Raw genomic sequence first — 23,421 nt, 5'->3', positions numbered from 1 at the left:
AATAAATAATATTATGATTGATCATTTGTATTATTCTTGAAACTGTTATTGACTGTTAGTACTTTACTTCTTATAGCTCACATGGTTCTGTATTTTTATAAATTTAACAAAACATAGCATAACATGATGACCTAGAAAACCTGAAGATTATGCTTTTCTGATAATTTTTTCCCCCAGATTTTAACTAAGGTCTTAAATTGTATGAAAGCTTGGTCCTTAATTAGATAAAATCCTTTATTTTCTGTTTCTAGGAGTGTTTGATTCTGGTTTTCTAGGATAAGTGATTATTATAAGGTATCCATATTTAACACAGTAATGATCAAAGCTGATGTAGGCATTGGCCATCTTAGGAAATACCTTCTTTATGTATTAGTAATGAATATATGTCAGTTTATTAACTTTTTCTTATTTTTTTAGATATGATTGTTGTTTCTTTGTTCCAGATTGTGAGGACATGGAAAAATTTTATTCCTTACTCTGAATGGTTCAGTAACTCAGTATATTCCATAAGTTTTTATTTATTGTAGATTTCTAATATTAAAATATAACTTCTCTGTTCTTAAACAAATGTATTACTGTTTTGGATTGCCAATTTAATGTGTTTAAAAGCTGGGAATATACTTATTAGTAAGCTGGTCAGGAAGATAATTGACCAGGGTTAAATAAATAAATCGATGCCCTATTTAGGCATTACTTTTCAGTAACACCCCCTCTACCCTTGTCCCCCATAAAATTACTTTTTAAGGCAACACATATACAGAGGTGGGCAAAGTAGGTTAATAATAATAATAATAATAATAAATACAATAATTAATAAATAGTATAAAAATAAATCTGTTTTGTGTACTAACAACTGCAAACCTACTTTTGTCAACCCCTGTATTATAACCACTACAAATGCCATATTTGCAATTTATTAATCTTTGCTGTTCTGGTTTGCACTTGAGTTTTCTAAATTTTCGAAATTTCATGGTTTTATCATAGACCACATATCTTGTATCTTGTCTAAATATCACTGCCATTTTTCTGGTATGTAGCGATTAAGGTGATATAAAGAGTAGGGGCTTTAGCCCTGACCGGTTTGGCTCTGTGGATAGAGCGTTGGCCTGCGGACTGAAGGGTCCCAGGTTTGATTCTGGTCAAGGGCATGTCCCCAGTGGGGGATATGCAGGAGGCAGCTGATCGATGTTTCTCTCTCATCAATGTTTCTAACTCTCTATCCCTCTCCCTTCCTCTCTGTAAAAAAATCAATAAAATATATTTTTATAAAAAGAGTAGGGGCTTTAGTAATATCTATCTCACAGGGTAGTTGAGAGGGTTATTTGATGATATTTAGTATGGTGTTTTGGTATATAAAAGACAATTTGCAAACCTTGTTTATTTGTTATCTTTTGTGGCTTCTCAGTATTAATACTTTTCTTCACACTATCTATGAAATAAGTGAGTGATGAAAATTCTTTTATTAAGTTATTCTCAGAAGGATCTTAGATTCTGGTTATATATTAATTTAGAACTTATTTTGGAAATTTTATAAATACAGATTATGGCATGAGCTTAATGTTCTTGACTTCTATGGCTTATATACTTATTGGGTTGAAAAATGGATTCAAGCCTAGAAGAATTAGATATTTTTATCCTGTGACCTATGAAAGATCTGTTTTGTATAAATATATGTCCAATTACATATACTAGAGAAATCAGGCTAAAATACTTTTTATGAATTAATTTAAATTATGCATGGTCTGTTTAGTCCTCAATGAAGGGTCATTTCATATCCAAAATGCCATATTTACATGAAATATTTTTATTCATACCCTTTGAGCAGAAAGTGGGAAATGCTATAGGTAATGTAGATAAGACAGGTAGATAAATATGCTTTGTTATATATAGAAAGATGAAATGATAGTAGAGTATACAATTTTATTATGGATTTTATCTGATTATTTAATACTTCTTAACCAAGACACTTGTTTGATTCATAACATTTATGAAATGACTGGCTGAAGTTGGGAAACATTGTTTATAGCCATAAAGTAGTATAAACTTAGCTTTTCAACTTTGACTTGGGTTTCTCTTTTATACTTCATATAATTTTATATTTCTCCCTAGCTGCCTTAGTTTTATTGAGATATAATTTTACAATTTAAATTGTATATATATTTAAGGTGTACAGTGTGATGTTTGATATTCAAGTGTGATTTTGAATGGATCATCTTAACCTCATTAGTTACTTGGCTCCAATTCCCAGAATCAGCTATGATATGAACTCCTGTCATTTTCATGAATTTTTATGAATCATCAGATTCTTCTTATTTTTTTAAAACATCAATTATTAATATTTTGAATGTATGTACTACAAAATTAAGTATAAGGATAAGGTAATAATCATAAATAAAGAGTGAGGTGTTTTTTTTATGTTTTTAAACTAATGTTTATTGAAAGAAAAAGTTTTGTGTGAGTCCAGCCAGTGTGGCGTAGTGGTTGAGAGTCGACCTATGAACCAGAAGGTCATAGTTTGATTCCTGGTCAGATTACATGCTAGATTCCCAGTGAGGGGCGTGCAGGACGCAGCTGATCAGTTGGTTGATGATTCTCATTGATGTTTCTATCTTTCTGCCTCTCCCTTCCTCTCTGAAATCAATAAAACTATATTTTTAAGAGTTTTGTGTGAATGCCATTTTATAGTTTTAAAATAAAAAATGATCTTTCCTGTGATTTTTTTCTAAATAGTAATATATGATGTATCTCTACAGAATTTTTATATTTAAAATGTGTCTATTTGTACTTTCTTGAAGGATTGATTTAGGAAGAAGAATTTGGTGTTTACAGATTTTAATATTATGTTGCCATAAAAGTGATATTTTGTTTGTTTGTTTACTTTAGCTTTGCTTTCCAGAAATTATCCTTAGGGAAAAAATAAAGGAATCAAACTTGGATAAAGAATTCTTAGTTAGGATCTTCAGTTTTTAAAATGTTATGGTCCATATGGATCTAATTCCGGGATATTCTGTCTTACGTATTTCAACAGTAAAAACTTCATTGTATTGGATTCTACTAGCATAGAATTGTGAATTATTTAGATGTAAGTGGAATATAGTTCATTTTTATACTGTTGGGGGCGAGGGGAAGAGAGGATTGTTAAGTAGATTGATTGATCTGAAATTAATCTCCCACCAGATCAGCCCTAAAGACATAACAGTCATCCTTCTTCCTACCACAAAATGTCTGTGATAGAGACAGGCAGTAATATGTATGGAAAATCTCCACGTCCATCAGGTTGGCATGGCTATATAGTACTGCCCCCAGGGGAAAGTTCTTAAAGGAGTGTTCCTCACCTCTTCATCTCCTATCTCTAGACCTGCTTGCCAACCTTCAATGAATTTGTACAAGTAAACAACCTCACTTTAAAAATGATTAGGACTTCATAAAAATTATTTAAATAAGTTTAAGGCAGTGTTTTGTAGAAGAGGGTCAATCCAATAACTTCAAGTTTATAGTTATTCTTATGAAGACAAAAAAAACTGCACTTAGAACTTTAAATCACTGAAAAGAAAATGTATTGTACAGTGCTTTTTGCATAGTAAGCACTCATTAGATAATTTATGTTTAACCACTATATCTGTTTTAGCCAATGAAGCATTTTTCCTAGGCATGAAAGAGACATGAATACAGTTAACAGAAATATAATTGTTAGCTCTAAATAGAATTCTGTTTAAAGTCATAATATATCAGGAAATTGTTTTTATACAGGTAAATGGTTGCAGTTTTGTGGTGAGAACAGGAAAGTCTACAAATTTATTAAGGGTACAGTATTTAAAACTACTCATGATACTAATGTTTTATACTATTTAAAACCATCTGGCTTACTAACAAAGTTTTTTCTTGCATGTACTTCTTTCTGTGGGTGAATCCTAAATGCTTTTAATATTTAACAAAAGTATCCACCTCTTGTTATAAAACTCAATCTAACAGAATTTGCAGATATCTTGTTTTTGCTTTTGAGGTATATATTACATTAACAAAAAAGTAGGTTGCCATATCAGTAAACTCCCAGGTGATGAATTAAAGTGTACGTTGCTTTGAATATTTGAATTCCTCTTCCTGAGGAATGTTGCTAGTACTGAATTTTTCAACATCTTGGATTGATTTAGGAAGAAGAATTTGGTGTTGATGATTCTTATTCTGAACATGGAGCACAGTACAACCCGACCCACCTAGAGATGACAGAAAATGAATTGGTTGGAAAACAGCATGAAATTGAGGAGCTAAACAGAGAACTGGAAGAAATGAGGGCCTCCTATGGGACTGAAGGACTACAGCAAGTATGTTTACCTTATGTGATTTCTGTTACTCACAAAAACAAAAATAGGAAATTTGAATGACAGTATATGTACATGTTTTAAAGATAAGGTTATTAAATGGTAGTTTATGGTCATCTACACTAATAAAAGACAAAGATGCTAATTGACCGTACCTTCGCTATGCCCTAAGCCATGCCCACCAGCCAATCAGAGCGACTATATGCAAATTAACCCAACCAAGATGGTGGCCGGCAGCCTCAGAGCTGGAGCAAGCAGGAGGCTTGGTTGCCCAGGCGATGGAGAAAGCCAAGCTTCCCGCCTGCCGTGAGCCGGTTGTGACCTCCGCTCATGGCAACAAAGTTTCAATTATAGAAGACAAATAAATCCCAGATACCTGCTTCCAGCCAGCCTCCACTGGAAGCTTGAGTGGCTGGGGGTGTGGCCAGCCTGCAAATAGCCATCAGCCCCTCACCCAGGCTGGCCACACCCTCATGGGGTGAGGGTCCCCACTGGGGGGCTTAGCCAGCCTGAATACGGCCCTCATCCCCTCACCCAGACTGGCCAGGCATCCCAACAGGATCCCCCACCATGAAGGGGCTGTGGCCAGCCTGCAAACGGCCCTCAGCCCCTCACCCAGGATGGCCAGGCACCCCACAGGGGACCCCTACCCTGAAGGGGCTGTGGCCAGCCTGCAAACAGCCATCAGCCCCTCACCCAAGCCCTGCCAGGCACCCAAGCAGGGACCCCCACCCTGAAGGGGCTGTGGCCCGCCTGCAAACAGCCATCAGCCCCTCACCCAGGCTGGCCAGGCACTCCTATATAATAAAAGGGTAATATGCAAATTGACCCTAACAGCAGAACGACTGGGAATGACTGGTCACTATGACACACACCACCAGGGGCAGATGCTGAATGCAGGAGCTGCCCCCTGGTGGTCAGTGCACTCCCACAGGGGGAGCTCTGCTCAGCCACAAGCCAGGCTGATGGCTGCCAGCCAGTACAGCGGTGATGGTGGGAGCCTCTCCCGCCTCCTCAGCAGCACTAAGGATGTCCGACTGCAGCTTAGGCCTGCTCTCCTCTGGCAAGTGGACATCCCTCAAGGGCTCCCGGGCTGCCAGAGGGATGTCTGACTGCCAGCTTAGGCCCAGTAACCCAGGGAGCGGGCCTAAGCCAGCAGGTGGTCATCCCCCGAGGGGTCCCAGACTGCGAGAGGGCACAGGCCGGGCTGAGAGAGACCCCCCCACCCCCGAGTCCACAAATTTTTGTGCACCAAGCCTCTAGTCTCATAATATTTGTGTGTATATATATATATATATATATACATATATATATATATATTATAGCTTCACTTAAAAATAGGATTTCATTAACAGAGCTAATAAAACATGGACTGTTATTTAACTTTATGAGATAGGTAGGCTGAAATCACTTCAGTAGAGTAGATGTTTTTTGTAGTCAGCCTGAGAGAAAATTATTGTGCATACCACATCAAAATATGATGATTTAAACTCATTAAAAATGTCAGTGAGTCCTTGTCAGTAACCTCTGTGGTTAAAATGACATCTGTTGTTTTTGGCAGTCAATTATAAAAACAAGGTGAAATAGAACATCAATGAGGATGAGAGAATACATTTCAGTTTCATTTTTTCCAGAAAAGAGTGCAGATTGAACCTGTCAGGAGAGTGTTGCCTAGGAACAGATTGAGGCATTCCTAAGTGTAAAGGCATTGTCCTTCTAGAGGTAGATACATGGACAAGTTAGACATAATATGTTTTGTTTCTAAGTTCAGATAATCTTTTAAAAGTTGTTTTGGAAGTAATAGCCTTCAAATATGGAAAAGGTTGCTTACAAATTGTAATAATTCTGCCAGTGAATTTTGAAATCATATTTTTAAAGAACAGTTACCTGTAATAATCTGTTTTGTTTTAAAAAGTAAGTCTAGCACTTATTAATTTAACTGATGTCTTTTAGTTACAAGAATTTGAAGCTGCTATTAAACAAAGAGATGGCATCATAACTCAGCTTACTGCTAATTTACAACAAGCAAGAAGAGAAAAGGATGAGACAATGAGAGAATTTTTAGAATTGACAGAACAAAGTCAAAATTTACAGATTCAATTTCAGCATGTAAGTATTACTAATACAACAAAGTTTATTAGATCTTTAGTAAACAATTGAACTTTTTTCACACTTTCCAAAATAAATTTAAATTTGTTTAAAATTCATTTGCCTATTATGTATCATGTTGAAAAAAAACTAGTGAAGACCAGTTGTTATGTTAACCAAGAATTTAAGTCATATTTAGTGGCTTCTTGCTTTTATTTATTTGTAATTCACCTTTTTAAATCCTGTATTTTTAAATCCTGCAAAACCTTATAAATCTGATTGGGTAGAGTTTTGCACAAATTAACATATAGTCACATCCTTTGCCAACTCTGGTATGATTTTATTTTAATTAGAGTCATAGGAATCTAATTGTATTAATCAAGATTTCTGATGGCAAGTAATGAAAAATAATTGAAGATAGCTTAAGCAAAAGGGGGAATTTAATGTAAGGATCCTACTTATCCTACAGAATTCAAGGCAGAACTGCAACCAGGCTTCTGAAATAGATTGGGATCAGAGACTAGAAAGTCTTTAGGAATTCAGGAAGTACTGTTTTTCAGGCTCCATTTCTCTCTGCTTGTCTGCCCCAGTCTTACTACTCTCATTAGACTACTTTCCCAGCTTTATCATAGGAAAAATAATCTTATTGGTTTAGTTTGGATAATGTGCCCATACTCTCTGATCAGCCATGATAGTATGTTTGCTGAGGTCTAAAGCCTGTAAATTCAGCTCAGTTCCCAGAAAGAATTGTGAGCCAAGTTAATACCCCCACGAGGTGTCTATTCCTTAGTGCAGTCACTTTAGAATTTAATACTTTGTGGTTTCTTTCTGTTTTCAAGTTACAGGCTAGTGAAACTCTGAGAAACAGCACTCACAGTAACACTGCTGCAGATTTACTACAAGCCAAACAACAAATTCTCACTCATCAGCAACAGCTGGAAGCACAAGACCATCTATTAGAAGATTATCAAAAAAAGAAAGATGACTTCAAAAAGCAAATCAGTTTTTTGCAAGAGAAAATTAAAACATATGAAATGGTATGTTTATTTTAAAGAGGAAACTTGTAACAGCTTTTTAATTAACTTTCAAGTTTTGTATGCAAGTGTTAATCTTTTTGTTATATACATGAATCACAAAATGTTATAATTAAGAAAAGCTCTTTAAGTTTGTAAAATAATTTCAGAATCCATTAGGAATCTAACAATAATAGTTTTAAGATAATAACTCATTACTGAGTTCCTTGAAAGTGATGAGTTGGTTAAACTGAGTTTTAAGGAGAATTCATAACTAGAATGTCTATTTTTATTCATCTTCAGGTATTCTACTCATTTTAGCCATGGTTATTAAATTCTGAAAATATTTTTAATATATTTTTATTGATTTCAGAGAGGAAGGGAGAGGGAGAGAGAGATAGAAAAATCAGTGATGAGAGAGAATCATTGATTGGCTGCCTCCTGCACACCCCACACTGGGGATCGAGCCCGAAACCCAGGCATATGCCCTGACTGGGAATCTAGCCGGTGACCTCTTGGTTCCTGGGTTGACGCTCAACCGCTGAGCCACACCCGGCTGGGCATGAAAATATTTTTATGGCAAAATGAATTTTCATGGATTTTAGTTAGGAAAAATAAAGTCAGTTCTCTTTATTCACTCTAGTTATGTTTTATATACTTGCCTGGAACACTTACTTAGCAAATGAGTGCTCCTTGACACACACACACACACGTATATATCTTACATAGATTATAATCTTAAATCCTAAAAACAACTCATCCTTGTAGATTATATTTTATTTATTTTTTAAAAGATAAAATGGGGTTCAGAAGTGTTAAGTGACTTGACTGTGGCCACCCCACTAACCGTTGCCAGAGTTGGGATTCAAATTCTGTCCAACTGGCCCAGAGTCAGAACATCTTGCACTACACTGCACTCCTCCTACTATCTTTACTTTCCTCTCCATCCATCTTCCCCATGTAAGAGCTGAAACAAGAAGACAGAGTGTGGTTGCCTTGTTTGATGTCAGCTGGAAATATGCATGTCCAGCCACTCAAATTTTTTGCCACTCTGTGCACTTCTGAAAATGCCTGAGAGGATTGATTTTAGAGTTAAAAGTAAGTGTTAGCAGTAGATGAATTCACAAATGTAGAATTTGTGAATAATGAGGACAGACTGTACATGCAATACAGTACTTTTTATAAACTTAGGAGGTTCTTCTGCAAGAGGTTGAGAAATTTCTAAGACAAGAGTATTATTTGTTTAATAGCAAAAGTATTAGCTAGCATCTATTTTTTGTTCACTTGCTACCAGGCAGTATTTAAAGTATTTTGCACATGTTAACTTATTGAATCATTACAACAACCTTCTGAAGATACCAAGGCAAACCAGGATGAAGCAATTTGCCCAAGTACAAGGTAATAAGTTGGTAGAACCAAATATTAAACCTACGTAGTCTGACTTCAGAGACTTTGCTCTTAGGAAAATAGAAAATAAACAAATTTAAGATAAATGGTCATGCTTTACAACTGAGGTGATTTAAAGATCATTAAGTAGATGTTTACAGAGCACCTGTTTTGTAACATGCCCCTGCAAGAAATAGTGATGCTTAAAATGTGTTCTTTCCTTCACTGGAACTCATGGTATAGTGGACCATGTACACAAGACACCACAAAACAAGGATAAGTGTAGGTAAAACATGTGTTGAAAGTTCTGAGTAGGTCTGGCTTCATAAAGGAAGTGATTAAGGGTGGGCTTTAGGGAGGAGTTGATGTATAAAGTAGGTCAGTAAGTTGGAACAATCTCTTTTTAATTGTGTTTTGTTTCCTTGAAAGTTGGCATAAGTGTGGCACATAACAGCTACTCAATACTTGTTTGGTAAATAAGTGATAGAGATGGGAGAACATTTTTTTAAATATATTTTTAAATTGATTTTAGAGAGGAAGGGAGAGGGAGAGATAGAAGCATCAATGATGAGAGAAAATCATGAATCAGCTGCCTCCTGCATGCCCCCCACTAGGGACCAAGCCCACAACCCGGGCATGTGCCCTTGACCAGAATCGATCCTGAAACCCTTCAGCCTGCAGGCCGATGCTCTATCCACTGAGCCAAACCAGTCAGGACAAGATGGGAGACATTTTTGACAGAAGGTGGAGTGTGCATAAGAACCTAGGTAATACATGTATAGGGAATAAAAAGTAGTTTAACTAGAAAATGATAGTCTTTGAAAATGACTCTTTCCACGATGAAAGTAGAAGACAATCTAGTTTAGAAGCCTGGAAATGGAATTTTATTGTATTATATTATATTTAGTTGGCAGAATAATGTAAGATTATTTAAAATTCAAGTAATTCACTGATGTAGGGGAATAACCTTGGTTGATTTGAAAGTTAGCAAGAATACTTTATTGTCAATTCATCACCTATATATTTTTCTCCTTTTTTTCCCCTTTGAATGAATTCTCCTGAATAGTAGTTTCACCAGAGTAGCTGAGGGACTAAAGCATTAGGGTGATAGTTGAAACTGCCTTAGTCCCCTAGACAACTGCTTGATAAGTCCAGTTACTCACATTGTCTTAATCCTCTGAACTTCCCACAGTGCAGTAGTCATAGGCAAGAAGTACGTTATTCCCTACTCTCCCAGGTCTGTGTCCGGAAGTAGAGGGGTTGTATCTTCAACCACAGGGCTGTCTTTTCTTTTTTCGCAATATAAAATAATAAGTACTTTAACACCATCTATTTTGAAATAAACAGTACTATGAAAAATGAACCATGAATTCCTGTTGTTTAATAGTTAAGTGTAGAATTATTGTTGTTTGCTTACAGTTATATCAAGTGATGGACAATTTTGAATTAATGAAACTGTTCTGTGAGGGTTTTCCCCCCCCACAGAAAATCAGGAAACAGAAATGTTACAGATATATAACAATGTTCACATTTTCAAGACTAATTACTTATTTCACAGATTAACTGAAGTTGACCTCAATAAATGGATTTTACTTTCTTATAGGTTCCAAATGCCTTATAGATTTTTTTCTAGTATACAATTATATTATATTTATATATTTACATGTAAATGTTTCTTTTGCTTTAACAATTAATATATTTATTTTAGTGTCAAGCATATTCTGTGAGATAGAGAAAACAATATCTTTATTTTATAGACGAAAACACTGAGATTTCAGAGATTAAGCTGGTTTAAATGCCATACAGTAGTGCTGAAATTAACATAATGCTTAGTCCTTGGTAATAACTTACGGTGACATTGGATAGGATATGTGATACCAACGCAGAAGCTGATAGGATTTTGCTCAAGTAACTGCACAGGAAAGCATTCATTATCTAGGTTAATTTATATAGTAAAGAATCTGGTCTTTTACTTGTAGGGTCAGAAGTCCGATTTGGTTTTTATTTTCTATCAACTGAGACAAGCTGAGAAAATCTGAACTCAGATTTTCCAAGTTCAAGAGACTAATTTTTAAATCTTGAATACAAGATTTTTATTTTATTTGGAGTGGGGGTATTTATTTATTGTTAATCCTCACCAAAGGATTTTTTTTCATTGATTTTTAGATAGAGTGGAAGGAAAGGGGTGGGGGAGAGAGAGAGAGAAAACACTGAGGGAGAGATACATCGACTGGTTGCCTCCTGCACGTGCCCCCACCAGGGCCGGGGATCGAACCTGCCACTCAGGTTTGTGCCCTTGACTAGGAATGGAACCTGCGACCCTTTGGTGCATGGGGTGACGCTCTAATCACTGAGCAACATTGGCCAGGGCTTAAATATAAGATTATTATTTTATAATGAAAAATAATTTTCCTAGAGACCTTTATACTTTAAGTTCCTTGGATTTTACTTTTGAAGAGCTAAATAATAATAAAAGAAAGTTGTTTAGTGAGCATGAGATCAAGGAATGTTAAAAGAATCAAATATTCAGGGCATTAGGCTGTGAGAACCTGATGTATTCATCTCACAGTAGGAATGATCATGCCTCTGTATTGGAATTCTTAAATTCTGTTTGCTGCAAACCCCTACATTGCTTTCTACTCTTGGAATGCTTTCCCAGAAGGATCAGAATTCTCAGTCTCATGGCACCTTTATTCTCTTCCCTAGACTGACTATACATGAATGGACTCCGCCAACAGTTCCCTCTGAGGCTTTCCTTTTTCTGGGCTTTGACATTCTTTCTTTATATATATTAATATAATCATTCAAGGTGCCTTTACTAGTAAGTCCCCTTGGCCTGGGACTCTTGTCTCCTTAAGGCAGTGGTTCTCAACCTTCCTAATGTCGCGACCCTTTAATACAGTTCCTCATGTGGTGACCCCCAACCATAAAATTATTTTCGTTGCTACTTCATAACTGTAATTTTGCTACTGTTATGAATCCTATTGTAAATATCTGATATGCAGGATGTATTTTCATTGTTACAAATTGAACATAATTAAAGCATAGTGATTAATCACAAAAACAATATGTAATTATATGTGTGTTTTCTGATGGTCTTAGGCGACCCCTGTATAAGGGTCGTTCAACCCCCAAAGGGGTCGTGACCCACAGGTTGAGAACCGCTGCCTTAAGGTGATTTAATTTACCTACATATATTCTGTTCCATTCTTCCGATTTTACTTTTTTCTTTGTTCTTGGGTCTACAACCCTTAACTACATAGGCAACTAAGTAACAGAGGGAAAACTTCAACTCCATGGTTCCTGCTTGACTTATTTTGGTATAAGACTCCTGTGTATGATTGTGCTTAATGATAATCACAGCTTTGGCAATTGTTCTGGGTTTAGGCTTACCTACAATTCTAAAATAGAATCCCAAACCAGGCAAAAGTATCTGTCCCACTTTCAAATTTCTTTTGAAACCAAAAGTCTGGAACCAAGTTGATATGTCATACATGGTAGGGTTGTCTTGCATGTCGCTTGAGGTTCAATCACTTAAGTGCTGCATATCCCTAAATTTCTAATTCACTTAGCCCCAGGAATGAAGTTAAGGCACTTGCCCATCAAATACCTTCAGGTCATTAGAATACACTGGAGGAACCTTGATTTTTAAGACTTTCTTCTAGAACTATAAATTTTCTCACTGACTTGAGAAAATTGAGGGACAGCCCCAGCAGTTGCTTTTTATACGATTATGTAAAAATCTTACTTTCTTGGTAATGAGGTTAAGTGACATAAGTTCCTAGGAACTAAAAATGTCATTTTTATATTTCCTTTTTTTTCTTTTTAAAGGAACAAGATAAAAGAGTAGAAAGCTCAAATAAAGAAGTTCAAGAAAAGGAGGCAATCATTGAAGAATTAAATACAAAAATAATTGAAGAAGAAAGAAAAACTCTTGAGCTAAAGGATAAAGTCATAGCTGCTGACAAATTACTGGAAGAATTACAAGAACAGGTTGTACAAAAGAATCAAGAGATAAAAAATATGAATTTAGAGCTGACTAATTCCAAGCAAAAGGAAAGACAGTGTTCTGAGGAAATAAAACAATTAATGGGGACAGTTGAAGAACTTCAGAAGAAAAACCATAAAGATAGCCAATTTGAAACTGATATCCTGCAAAGAATGGAACAAGAAACACAAAGAAAGTTAGAACAACTCCGGGCAGAGCTGGATGAGATGTATGGACAGCAGATAGTACAGATGAAGCAAGAGTTAATAAAACAACACATATCACAGATAGATGAACTTAAAACACAACATAAGGGAGAGATGGATAATGCTTTAAGATCATGTCCAAATATTACAGTTAATGAAGATCAAGTAAAGTTAATGAATATGGCAATAAATGAACTGAATATAAAATTGCAAGATACTAACTCTCAAAAGGAAAAACTCAAAGAAGAACTAGGAATAATTTTAGGAGAAAAGTCTGCTCTACAAAGACAGCTTGAAGACCTTTTTGAAGAATTGAGCTTTTCAAGAGACCAAATTCAGAGAGCTAGACAGACAATAGCTGAACAAGAAAGTAAACTAAATGAAGCACATAAGTCCCTTAGTACAGTGGAGGATTTGAAAGCTGAGATTGTATCTGCATCCGAATCCAGGAAGGAACTAGAATTAAAACATGAAGCAGAAGTTACAAATTATAAGATAAAACTTGACATGTTAGAAAGAGAAAAGAATGCTGTGTTAGATAGAATGGCAGAATCACAAGAAGCTGAATTAGAGAGACTGAGAACACAGCTTCTGTTTAGTCATGAAGAAGAACTTTCCAAACTAAAGGAAGATTTAGAAATTGAGCATCGAATAAATATTGAGAAACTTAAAGATAACTTAGGCATTCACTATAAACAGCAGATAGATGGCTTACAGAATGAAATGAGTCAAAAGATAGAAAACATACAGTTTGAAAGAGACAATTTAATAACTAAGCAGAATCAATTAATTTTGGAAATTTCAAAGCTAAAAGATTTACAGCAGTCCCTTGTGAATTCAAAGTCAGAAGAAATGGCTCTTCAAATCAATGAACTTCAAAAAGAAATTGAAATACTCAGACAAGAAGAAAAGGAAAAGGGTACCCTTGAACAAGAAGTTCAAGAATTGCAGCTTAAAACTGAATTATTGGAGAAACAAATGAAGGAAAAGGAGGATGACCTTCAAGAAAAATTTGTGCAACTTGAAGCAGAAAATAGTATTCTTAAAGATGAAAAAAAAGCCCTCGAAGACATGTTGAAAATATATACTGTTAATCAAGAAGAAAGATTAATTTGCACGGACTCCATTAAGTCCAAATCCAAAGATGGTAGCTGGCAAAAAGAAATAGAAATACTCACTGAGCAAAATGAAGACCTCAAAAAACAATGTACTCAGCTAAATGAAGAGATTGAGAAGCAACGAAACACTTTTTCATTTGCTGAAAAAAATTTTGAAGTTAACTATCAGGAGTTACAAGAGGATTATGCTTGCCTTCTCAAGACAAAAAATGATTTAGAAGACAGTAAAAATAAACAAGAGGTAGAGTACAGAAGTAAGCTTAAAGCACTTAGTGAAGAACTTCATCATTGGCAAAGAATAAACCCAACTACAGCAAAAGTGAAAAGTTCAGTGTTTGATGACGACAAAATTTTCATAGCAGAATCATTGGAAATTGGTGAGGTGGTCGAGAAAGATACCACAGAACTTATGGAAAAACTTGAGGTAACCAAGCGAGAAAAATTAGAACTGTCAGAAAGACTCTCTGACCTTTCTGAACAATTAAAACAGAAACATGGTGAAATTTGTTTTCTAAGTGAAGAAGTTAAATCTTTAAAGCAAGAGAAAGAGCAAGTTTTATTGAGATGTAAAGAGCTAGAAGTCATAATTAACCATAATAGGACAGAAAATATAAGTGGATGTGATGTTCAGTTAAGTTCTTTAAATGATGGAGTTGTGACTATGACAAGCAGGGAATCTGAAGGATCAGTTTCTAAAATAAATAAAGATTTTGGTGAATCAAAAATAGTGGAGGATGAGAAAATACCTTTTGAAAATATGACTATTGGAAAAGAAAGCAAACAAGAACAGTTGTGTTGGGATCACTTGCCATCTGTGGCAAATGAATTATCACTTGGGATAACTGAACCAAGTGACAGTGATAAACTTCAGCAGGAACTTAGTGTACTTAAATCTGAACAGGTATGTTTACTTACTTATATATGCTAAAGCGCATTGCTAATGTATGTTACATACTAAAAAAAAGTTCTTCTTTTCCTAAGACATAAATTAACCTCCTTACAGGAGAATGAAAATGAACCCTGTAATATAGTTTTCATTTGGGCCTGTCATTTACTTATTATTTCTTGTATCTATTTTTCTTAAACATTGTTGGCTTTCTTTCAGTTCATCTGTGTTGTACATTCTGCTCAAGAAATAAAAAAAATAGTAATGGTTTCACATTTTCTTTGGAAAGGCAAGAATTTAAATAACTACGTTCAGAATATAAACTTTACAAAAGTTATTTTTTACTATTTTGTTATAATCCCAAAGATCAGTTTCAGAATTTTAATTCATACTGGTGTTTTCAAAGTTCCACAACTGAAAATCAACTCTTAAATTTAAAGTACTCTATATAGTTGTTCAGTAGTTGTGAAACTATATTTCCCTGAAAAAAAAAAATCTCAATTTAAGCCCTAGAGTTTTCTTTGTGTATCGTTATACCTGAAAGGGGGAAAAGTATTAATTCTAAAATACAGTTAAAGAATGCATGTAATAAGTAATAATAGATGACTCCCAACAATTTATATTTGCTAGATACTAATATTAGAAATAATAGGAAAATTCCACTGGGTGTCTTATGTAATGATATTAACTCAATCCTTGTGTTTCTTCATTTATGTAACAAGTATTTACTGAATCTCTTGCCAGGTATAGGTGTATAATGGCAAACAAGAGAAAGATGATTCCAGATCTCAGAGAGCATATATTCTGGTGATGCAGGCAGGCAGTATACAAGGAAACAAGTAGAGTAGTTAGAAATAGTGGTAAGTCCTAGGAAGAAAATAAAACAGATAAAGTGATAGAGAATGAGGGGTAGTGATGTGGCAGCATTAAATAGGGTGGTCAGGAAAGGTTTCTTGGAGAAATTGACATTTGAACTGAGATTTGAATGACAGGGAGGAGCCTACCCCAAGGAAATCAGAGCAATTGTGAAGACAGACATAGATGAATTTGAGTTGCAGAATGAAAGTGTGTTTAGTTGATTTTGAAAGAGGAAGAGTGGAAGAAGAGTTTGAAAAAGTAAGAGGCCAGATCTTAGGGAGACTTACAGACTTTATAAGATGTTGAGATTTTATTTTATACTAGAGGCCTGATGCACGAAATTCATGCATGGGTAGGATCCCTAGGCCTGGCTGGTGATCAGGGCCGATCTGCGGGGTGACCAGCAGGGTGATCAGGGCCCCCTCACTGCCACCTGCCTAGGCTGCCCTGGGGCCTGCAGGCTGGGGGCAGCTTCTACATTGAGCGTCTGCCCCCTTGTGGTCAGTGTACATCAATAGCGACCGGTCGTTCTGCTATTCGGTCAATTTGCATATTAGGTTTTTATTATATAGGATACAGTAGGAAGCCACTGGAAAGTTTTCTCTTTATTATTCTAATATGTTCATATTTATAATATATCATATGTGAAGATAGTTTCCATTTTAATAATTTAAATAATTAAGAAATTCAAATTGCATAATTATTAATGATTTGCTCAATATCTGGAATTGTTTTCAAAACCTTAAACTGGTTTCAATTTAATTTAATTAATCCTAAAATACCAGAAATCATTTAAAAAGCATTATTAGGAGAGGACCTAAATTTGAAGATAATAAAATGGTCACATTTTTTCAATAGGAATTTTATTTCCTCTACTAAAGACATTTTCAGTGACATTAACTTACAGAAAGTGAAGAGAGGCAAGCCTGTAAATTGTCCCTGCCCACTCATCACTACCAAGACAAACCCCTTTATTGGTAGGAGGAGAGTGAATATGTGTGTATGGAAGGAAGCTCACAGAAGAAACTGAGCAATAGTTTACACAACAGTGACACCTAAGAGCAGTCGAAATATGCTTAGAAATAATGCTAAGGCCACACAAATTACTACTCCTGGGACTAAATAAACTTAGTAAATAGAACAGATATCTCGCACTGAAACCAAAATAAATGTGGGTGTTAAGATTTTTTTATAATTAAAGGTAACAAATAAATAATTTTGAAGTATAATTCCATATGAATATAATTAGGAGGTTTGAGCAGGAGGAAAATAATATCACAGAAGTCTCATCAATGTCGGGATGCAAGGAAGAGGGAGGAGTGGCAGAAATGTTATATGATCGATTATTGATTCTTGGGGACAAATTGGATTGAAATGTATATGTGTAAAATTGAAGGTAATAATTAGAATTGAAAAAGGTATTGGCATTTAGAAACTACAAGAGGAACAACTAGAATATCAGCTCTTTGAAGCAAGAACCCTGTCTGTTGTATCCGTAGAGACTAAAATGATGTCAGACACAAGATAGGCAGTTAATAAGATTATTTAAATGAGTGAATAAAAGAAAGAATAAACAAAACAAAGCCAGTTTATCAAGAACCAACAGTGAAATAGCATAGGCCTTCATTTTAAATTATGTTTTCAAATTGATATAAGTTATTGATAATATTCTTTTATGCTTTTTGGCAAATATCCTTTTGATATTTGGGGTGGGGAATTAGGGAATTAGATCCTTACCCTTTAGAATACAATAACTCCAGATTGGTTAAAGATGTTCACATAAAAGGAAATTAGAATCTTGATAGAGACTTTTAATGAAGACAAAAATACACAAAAAAGATTGATAAATATCATTATATATGTTTTACAAATAATACTACAAGTTGAAGGACTGGGATTACATATTTGCCACATATTGTAAAGAAAAGGGAAGGTTAATCTGAAGAAGGTGTAGAGAACACTGATGTAAGAAGAGGATTACATTTATAGAATTGAACAAAAGATATATAGACATGTGTCTCAGAATAGGAAACCAAAATGGCTAATAAAAATGAAGGGATACTTTTAACTTTATAAATGGATGTAACAAAAAAACAGCATTTTCTAGCCCTAGCTGGTTTGGCTCAGTGGACTGAAGGGTACCAGGTTCAATTCTGGTCAAGGGCAAATGCCCAGGTTACGGGCTTGATATCCGGTGGCAGGCATGCAGGGTGCAGCCGATCAATGATTCTCTCTCATCATTGATCTATCTTTCTTTCTTTCTTTCTTTCTTTCTTTCTTTCTTTCTTTCTTTCTTTCTTTCTTTCTTTCTCTCCCTCCCTCCCTCCCTCCCTCCCTCCCTCCCTCCCTCCCTCCCTCTCCCTTTCTCTTTGAAATCAATAAAAATATATTTTTTAAAATGTGTAAAAAAAAAAAAAGATGCATTCATTTAAACAAACAAACAAACAAAAAACCCCCAGTATTTTCTACCCATCAGATTGCAAAATAAGTCTCAGTAAAAAGTGTAGTGACACTATGGGGGAGATGAGGACTCATACACTGCTAATGTCAATATACATTGGTATAACTATACATAAAATATTTTGGTAAAATCTAATACAGTTAATGTGCATAAGCTACAACCCAGATACATTTCTAGGTGGCTGTCAGTGTGGTCCCTGACCAGCAACTTCAGTATCACTCGGAAACTGGTTAAAACTCAAATTCTCGAGCCCCACAACAGATTTCCAGAACCAAAAATTCTGGAGGAAGGGCCTAGCAATCTGCTTTAATAAGCACTCCAGATGAATCTGACGCACACTAAAGTTTGAGAATCACTACATTAGGAAAGCACTAGCACATTTTACAAGGGATGTGTATAAGAATTTATTGTAACATTTTTTTTAAATATAAAAAATTAGAAATAGTCCAGTTTATCTCCAGAAAGGAAATGGAAAGATTGTGGTATATTCATATATACCATACTACAGTTAAAATAAGTTAACCTGTATCTACATGGATAACTCTCAGAAGGATATTGCATGAGAAGAGTGGTTTGTAATATAAATACCATTTTGCACTATTTATGTGAATTCGTTAGAACACTAAATACTGGTATAGTACATTGCCTATAGATATGTTGAGAAGTGACGGTATAAGTAATGGACTGGACTTGTAAGTAATGTGATAATGATTGTCTCTGGAGAAGGAGGAATGGTAGTATGATAGATTAAATTTTATTTATATTTTGTTTTAAACCAAAAAGGAAGTGTGTAGGAAGGAGAAATCTTTTTTAAAAAGACAAAATATTAGTGTTTGTTAATTTGGGTGTGAATATGTAGATGTTTATAACATTTTTCTTTGTATTTCTTTACATTTAAAATATTTTTAAACAAAAATAAGAGATGACGCCATACTGGCTATACCAAATATCAAAATTTACCATAAACTTGAGCTAAAGAAAGCATTATGGTACTTTCCTTGAAAAGATAAGTGGAGCAATGCGGCAGAATGAAAAGTGAGAAAAAAATTAGGCTTCACTTTCCTTACATGAATTGTTAAACTATAATTTCATGTATTTTCCATTTTGTGGTCAGTATATGCAAAAAAATACAAGTTAAATTATTTGATTTGTCATTTTAAAACTTTCTAATGTATATACATTCACTTTTAAGAATGATTTAAGGCTACAGATGGAAGCTCAACGTATATGCCTCTCTCTGGTTTATTCGACTCATGTGGATCAAGTTCGTGAATACATGGAAAATGAAAAAGATAAAGCTCTTTGCAGTCTTAAAGAGGAACTAATTTTTGCTCAAGAGGAAAAAATCAAGGAACTTCAGAAAATTCACCAGTTAGAGCTACAGAATATAAAAACACAGGAAACAGGTAAATGGTTTTTGACAAAATTATAAGTAGTATGAAGTAAATAAGTAAATAAGTGATTCTGTTCTTGTCTTAGAACCCATAGAGGAAGGTAATTGTATATTTCAGTCTTGGATTCATTTGTTTATCAAGTGCTTATGAAATCTAAAATCACTGAAATATGTTCCCAAAGGAAGTCACAATCCAGTGGGAAAGGAATATAAAATTAACTGTTAGAAAACAGCAGGACCATTTCTATAATAGAATGAATAGAAAGAATGGTAGGAGAGAGGAAAAGTCTAGTACTTCCTTGGGGGATTAGTAGGGTCAGGCAGTGGGCAGGAGTAGGGAGGGTGGAATTTTAGGGCAGGCTCCTGAGATTTAAACCTGCAGGTGTGACAGACCGCATCCAAATTGGAGAATTGAGAGTGCAAGGTGTGTGAAAAAGTAGTGGGGGATAAAGCCCAAGTTATTGGCAGGAGCTTGATCAGGAATAGCTTTATATATGAATATTCTCTGCACACACAGAAAAATGATTGTGGTATTTCACTAATAAATTTGTATTAAATGTCTTTTCTTATGTTTATCTTAGATGCCAGTCATAAAAGCAAGTTATCTACCCTGGAACATATTGAAAAAATTAAACAACTTGAAAAACAGGTCCAAGAATTAGAAAAACTCATATCCTCTTTGCAGCAACAGTTGAAAGAAACTGAAGAAAACTATGAGGCAGAGATCCATTGTTTGCAGGAAAAACTTCAAGCTATTAGTGAGTCCACAGTTCAGCCAAGGTATCCATCTACTTATAATTTCAATCAATAGTATGTGTAGCTTAGTAACACTCATAGAATGGTTGTTTTAAGGGGGGAAAAGTAACTTAAGCAAAGTTATTTGAAAGAGATGGGATGTAGTATTATCAAGAAATAAGAACAGGAGATAGTTATCTTAAAATGTGTAAAGTAAATGTTAATGTAAACCAGACATTTTATTATAGGAATCTTACTTACACCTATATTTTATAAGGGTGCTGGTTGTTATTAATCTGCTGGATTAAATGAAGCAGTGTGCATGTTCTTGTTGTTTATTGTATGCCCAGTCTGTAGTACTTTGACGTGGGGAATACACGAGGACTCTAAGATATGAGCATTTCAGTCATGGCTGGACTTCCCCCACTTGATTGTCTAATACTCAGACTCACTATGTCCAAAATAAAACTCTGGATCCCCCCTCAAAATATGCTTCTTCCGCAACCATCTCCATCTATGGTGACTCCTCTTCTCTCAGACCTCACTTTCACTTATCAATAAATGCTGTTACCTGTACCTCCAAAATACATCCAAACTGGACCACTTCTCACCATTCCTCTGATCACTGCCATCGTCATGTCTCACCTGTATTGTGGCAGCAACCTGTCTCCCAGCTTCTACCTAAACTCTTCCCCAGAGTCTGAACTCAACACAGTTCTAGAACTTTGCTTTTAAAATTTAAGACAGATGAGGTTATTCCAATGTTCTTGTGTTCTTACACTGCTATTATGGGGGCCTACATGATGTGTCCCTATTGCCTCTCTGACTTTATCTCCGACAGACTTGCCTCTCATTTACTGTTCTCAAGCTAATCTACTTGAGATCCTCAAATCGTGGATATGCTCCTGCTTTAGGGACTTCTCATTTCTGTTCCTTCGGTTAATGAACATTTGATCCTGTTAAAATATCCATGGAGACATTTGGTCCACAGGAAAAGGTCTTTGATATTTAAATCCCGCTCTTCTGCAAGATTCAAACCCCAAAGCATCTACCTAACCTTTGTGCCATTACCAGCTAGACTACCGAGGTTGAGAAGGATCATTATTGGCAATACATTCATCACATAATTATTCAACCAATAAAACGTGATAGTATTTTTATGTATTAATCCTATAAACCAAAAATATAAATAAACATTATGGGCCATTTGAACCCAGGGACATTTTCTAACCATGGATGTTTTTAACAGGATCAATATCAAGGTCCCTTTGGCATGGACCAAATATATCCATAGTTGTTTCTGAAAGGACCAAATTTCAAGGTCCTTTTCATGTGAACCACACATTTCAGTGGACATTTTGAACAGGGCCTGATGTCCTGCAAGGGTTCCTTTTACCTAAGTGATCTTTCTCCAGGTGCTTGCATACCCAGCACACTCACCTCCATGGAGAATTAACTCAAATGTCATGTTTCCAAGAGACCAATTCTGATCACCTTGTTTAAATTAAAATCACCCCTTAAAACTCGGTGTCCTAATTTTCTGCTTCATTTTTTCATATTATTTAATATTATTTATTGTATATATAAAATTAAAAAGAGAGAGAGAGAGAGAGAGAGTGTGTGTGTGTGTGTGTATTTTGAGGGTAGTTTGTTTCACTTATTGACTGTCTCCTGTGAACTGTTAGAAAGGTGGAGGTTTTTGTCTGTTTACATCACTGATATGTCCCAAACCTTATAATAATTCCCTATGCACAGTAGGTGTTCAGTAAATATTTGTAAAATGAATGAGCAGTTAATAATACTTTATTTGGGAAGTATACTATAGTGTATAACTAGCTCTGCTTGTTAGAAAATAGTGAATGTCCACAGTTCGTTGGAAGCAGTATGCTTCTCCTTTGATTCAGGGTCTGTATGTAGGCTTTGGAATTGGCCTCAAACTTAATCATTTTATATTATTGAAACTTAAGATTACAGACTCAATAGCTTTGAGATGGAACCTGGACACTTGTATTTGTAACCAGGTAATTCTGATGCAGGCAGTTCATGGATTGCCACTTGAAAACCACTACTTTAGGTTTCCTGATGGGAAAGAAAATAGGAAGATAGCAAAAACTCTGTAATAACCAGCTACAATATTTTAAATAGCCTCCTTTTAATTAGTGATGCTTTTTCTCCAAAGCATGAAAAAGGGGAATTTTCTGAAATGTAGGCTTACTTTGCTGTTCCTGCATTTGAACTTTTGCCAGCTTGCCACCCTCTCGCAGAGTTTCTATACTCAGTGGAAATGTATTGAGAATACCTTTCAACTAAAATCATTACTTCCCTCCATGCCAAAGAGACATTTATTGACCACCATGCTCACTCTTACTAACAGTAATGAGTCAAAGTCATTTCTTCTAACTGTCATCATACATTTGGACACAACCATAATACTTTTTGAATAAAGAGTATAGTGTTCTAAGGTAGACGTGAACTAGTTTAAGAGAAATAACTGAGTCATTCATTTAACACATTGGTTATGTCATACTAGAAGCTTCTTAGGGATATAGTATGGAGTTAGAAGGACCATGGGCATAAGAGTCAGACAGACTTGCATTTGACCACCTCTGATTTGACTTTTTATTGCCTGTTATTTGGGGCAGATAATTTAAGCATCTCAATAAGAGCCTTGGCTATATAGCATGGAAGAAGCTTTAGATGTATATAAAGCTGCCCTTTCCCTCATGAGACTTCTATCTAATCATTGAAACAATAATTATTCACAAAATAATTTTTTAAAAGTAGTGATTAGGGAATGAAACATGGTGATACAGCCAAAGTGCTAGAATTTAAATCCATCTTTGTGTGATATTTTTCACTGTCCATCCTGTACATTTCTGTAATATTAGAGTGGCTCTAGGAGAAAAGAAAATCAAGGAATGGATATGAAACATTGGGGTGGAATAATGTTGGGAGCAAAGCAGAGGAGAA

The 23,421-nt window shown here is 35.2% G+C and overlaps 1 protein-coding gene across 15 annotated transcripts in view; it reads left to right on the top strand.

Moving 5' to 3' along the window:
• AKAP9 (A-kinase anchoring protein 9) overlaps positions 1–23,421 on the top strand; it is a 126,966-nt gene that overhangs the window by 23,165 nt on the left and 80,380 nt on the right. For 12 of the 15 annotated variants that reach the window (XR_004970913.1, XM_036328238.1, XM_036328234.1 and 9 more), the window contains 7 exons: positions 3,751–3,804; positions 4,152–4,322; positions 6,273–6,428; positions 7,247–7,444; positions 12,638–15,019; positions 19,516–19,729; positions 20,298–20,496. Coding sequence is in view for 14 of the 15 variants with exons in the window: in XM_036328238.1 (XP_036184131.1) it covers positions 3,751–3,804; positions 4,152–4,322; positions 6,273–6,428; positions 7,247–7,444; positions 12,638–15,019; positions 19,516–19,729; positions 20,298–20,496 (3,374 nt within the window). In the remaining variant the exon portion in view is untranslated. The remainder of the gene's footprint in view (positions 1–3,750; positions 3,805–4,151; positions 4,323–6,272; positions 6,429–7,246; positions 7,445–12,637; positions 15,020–19,515; positions 19,730–20,297; positions 20,497–23,421) is intronic. The other 3 variants (XM_036328235.1, XM_036328241.1, XM_036328244.1) reach the window with 2 other exon arrangements.

The sequence above is a fragment of the Myotis myotis genome, unplaced genomic scaffold (genome assembly GCF_014108235.1).
Source record: "Myotis myotis isolate mMyoMyo1 unplaced genomic scaffold, mMyoMyo1.p scaffold_m19_p_11, whole genome shotgun sequence".
Taxonomy (NCBI): domain Eukaryota; kingdom Metazoa; phylum Chordata; class Mammalia; order Chiroptera; family Vespertilionidae; genus Myotis; species Myotis myotis.
The sequence above is the reverse complement of the archived record's forward strand: the minus strand, read 5'-3'. Positions and strand labels throughout refer to the sequence as shown.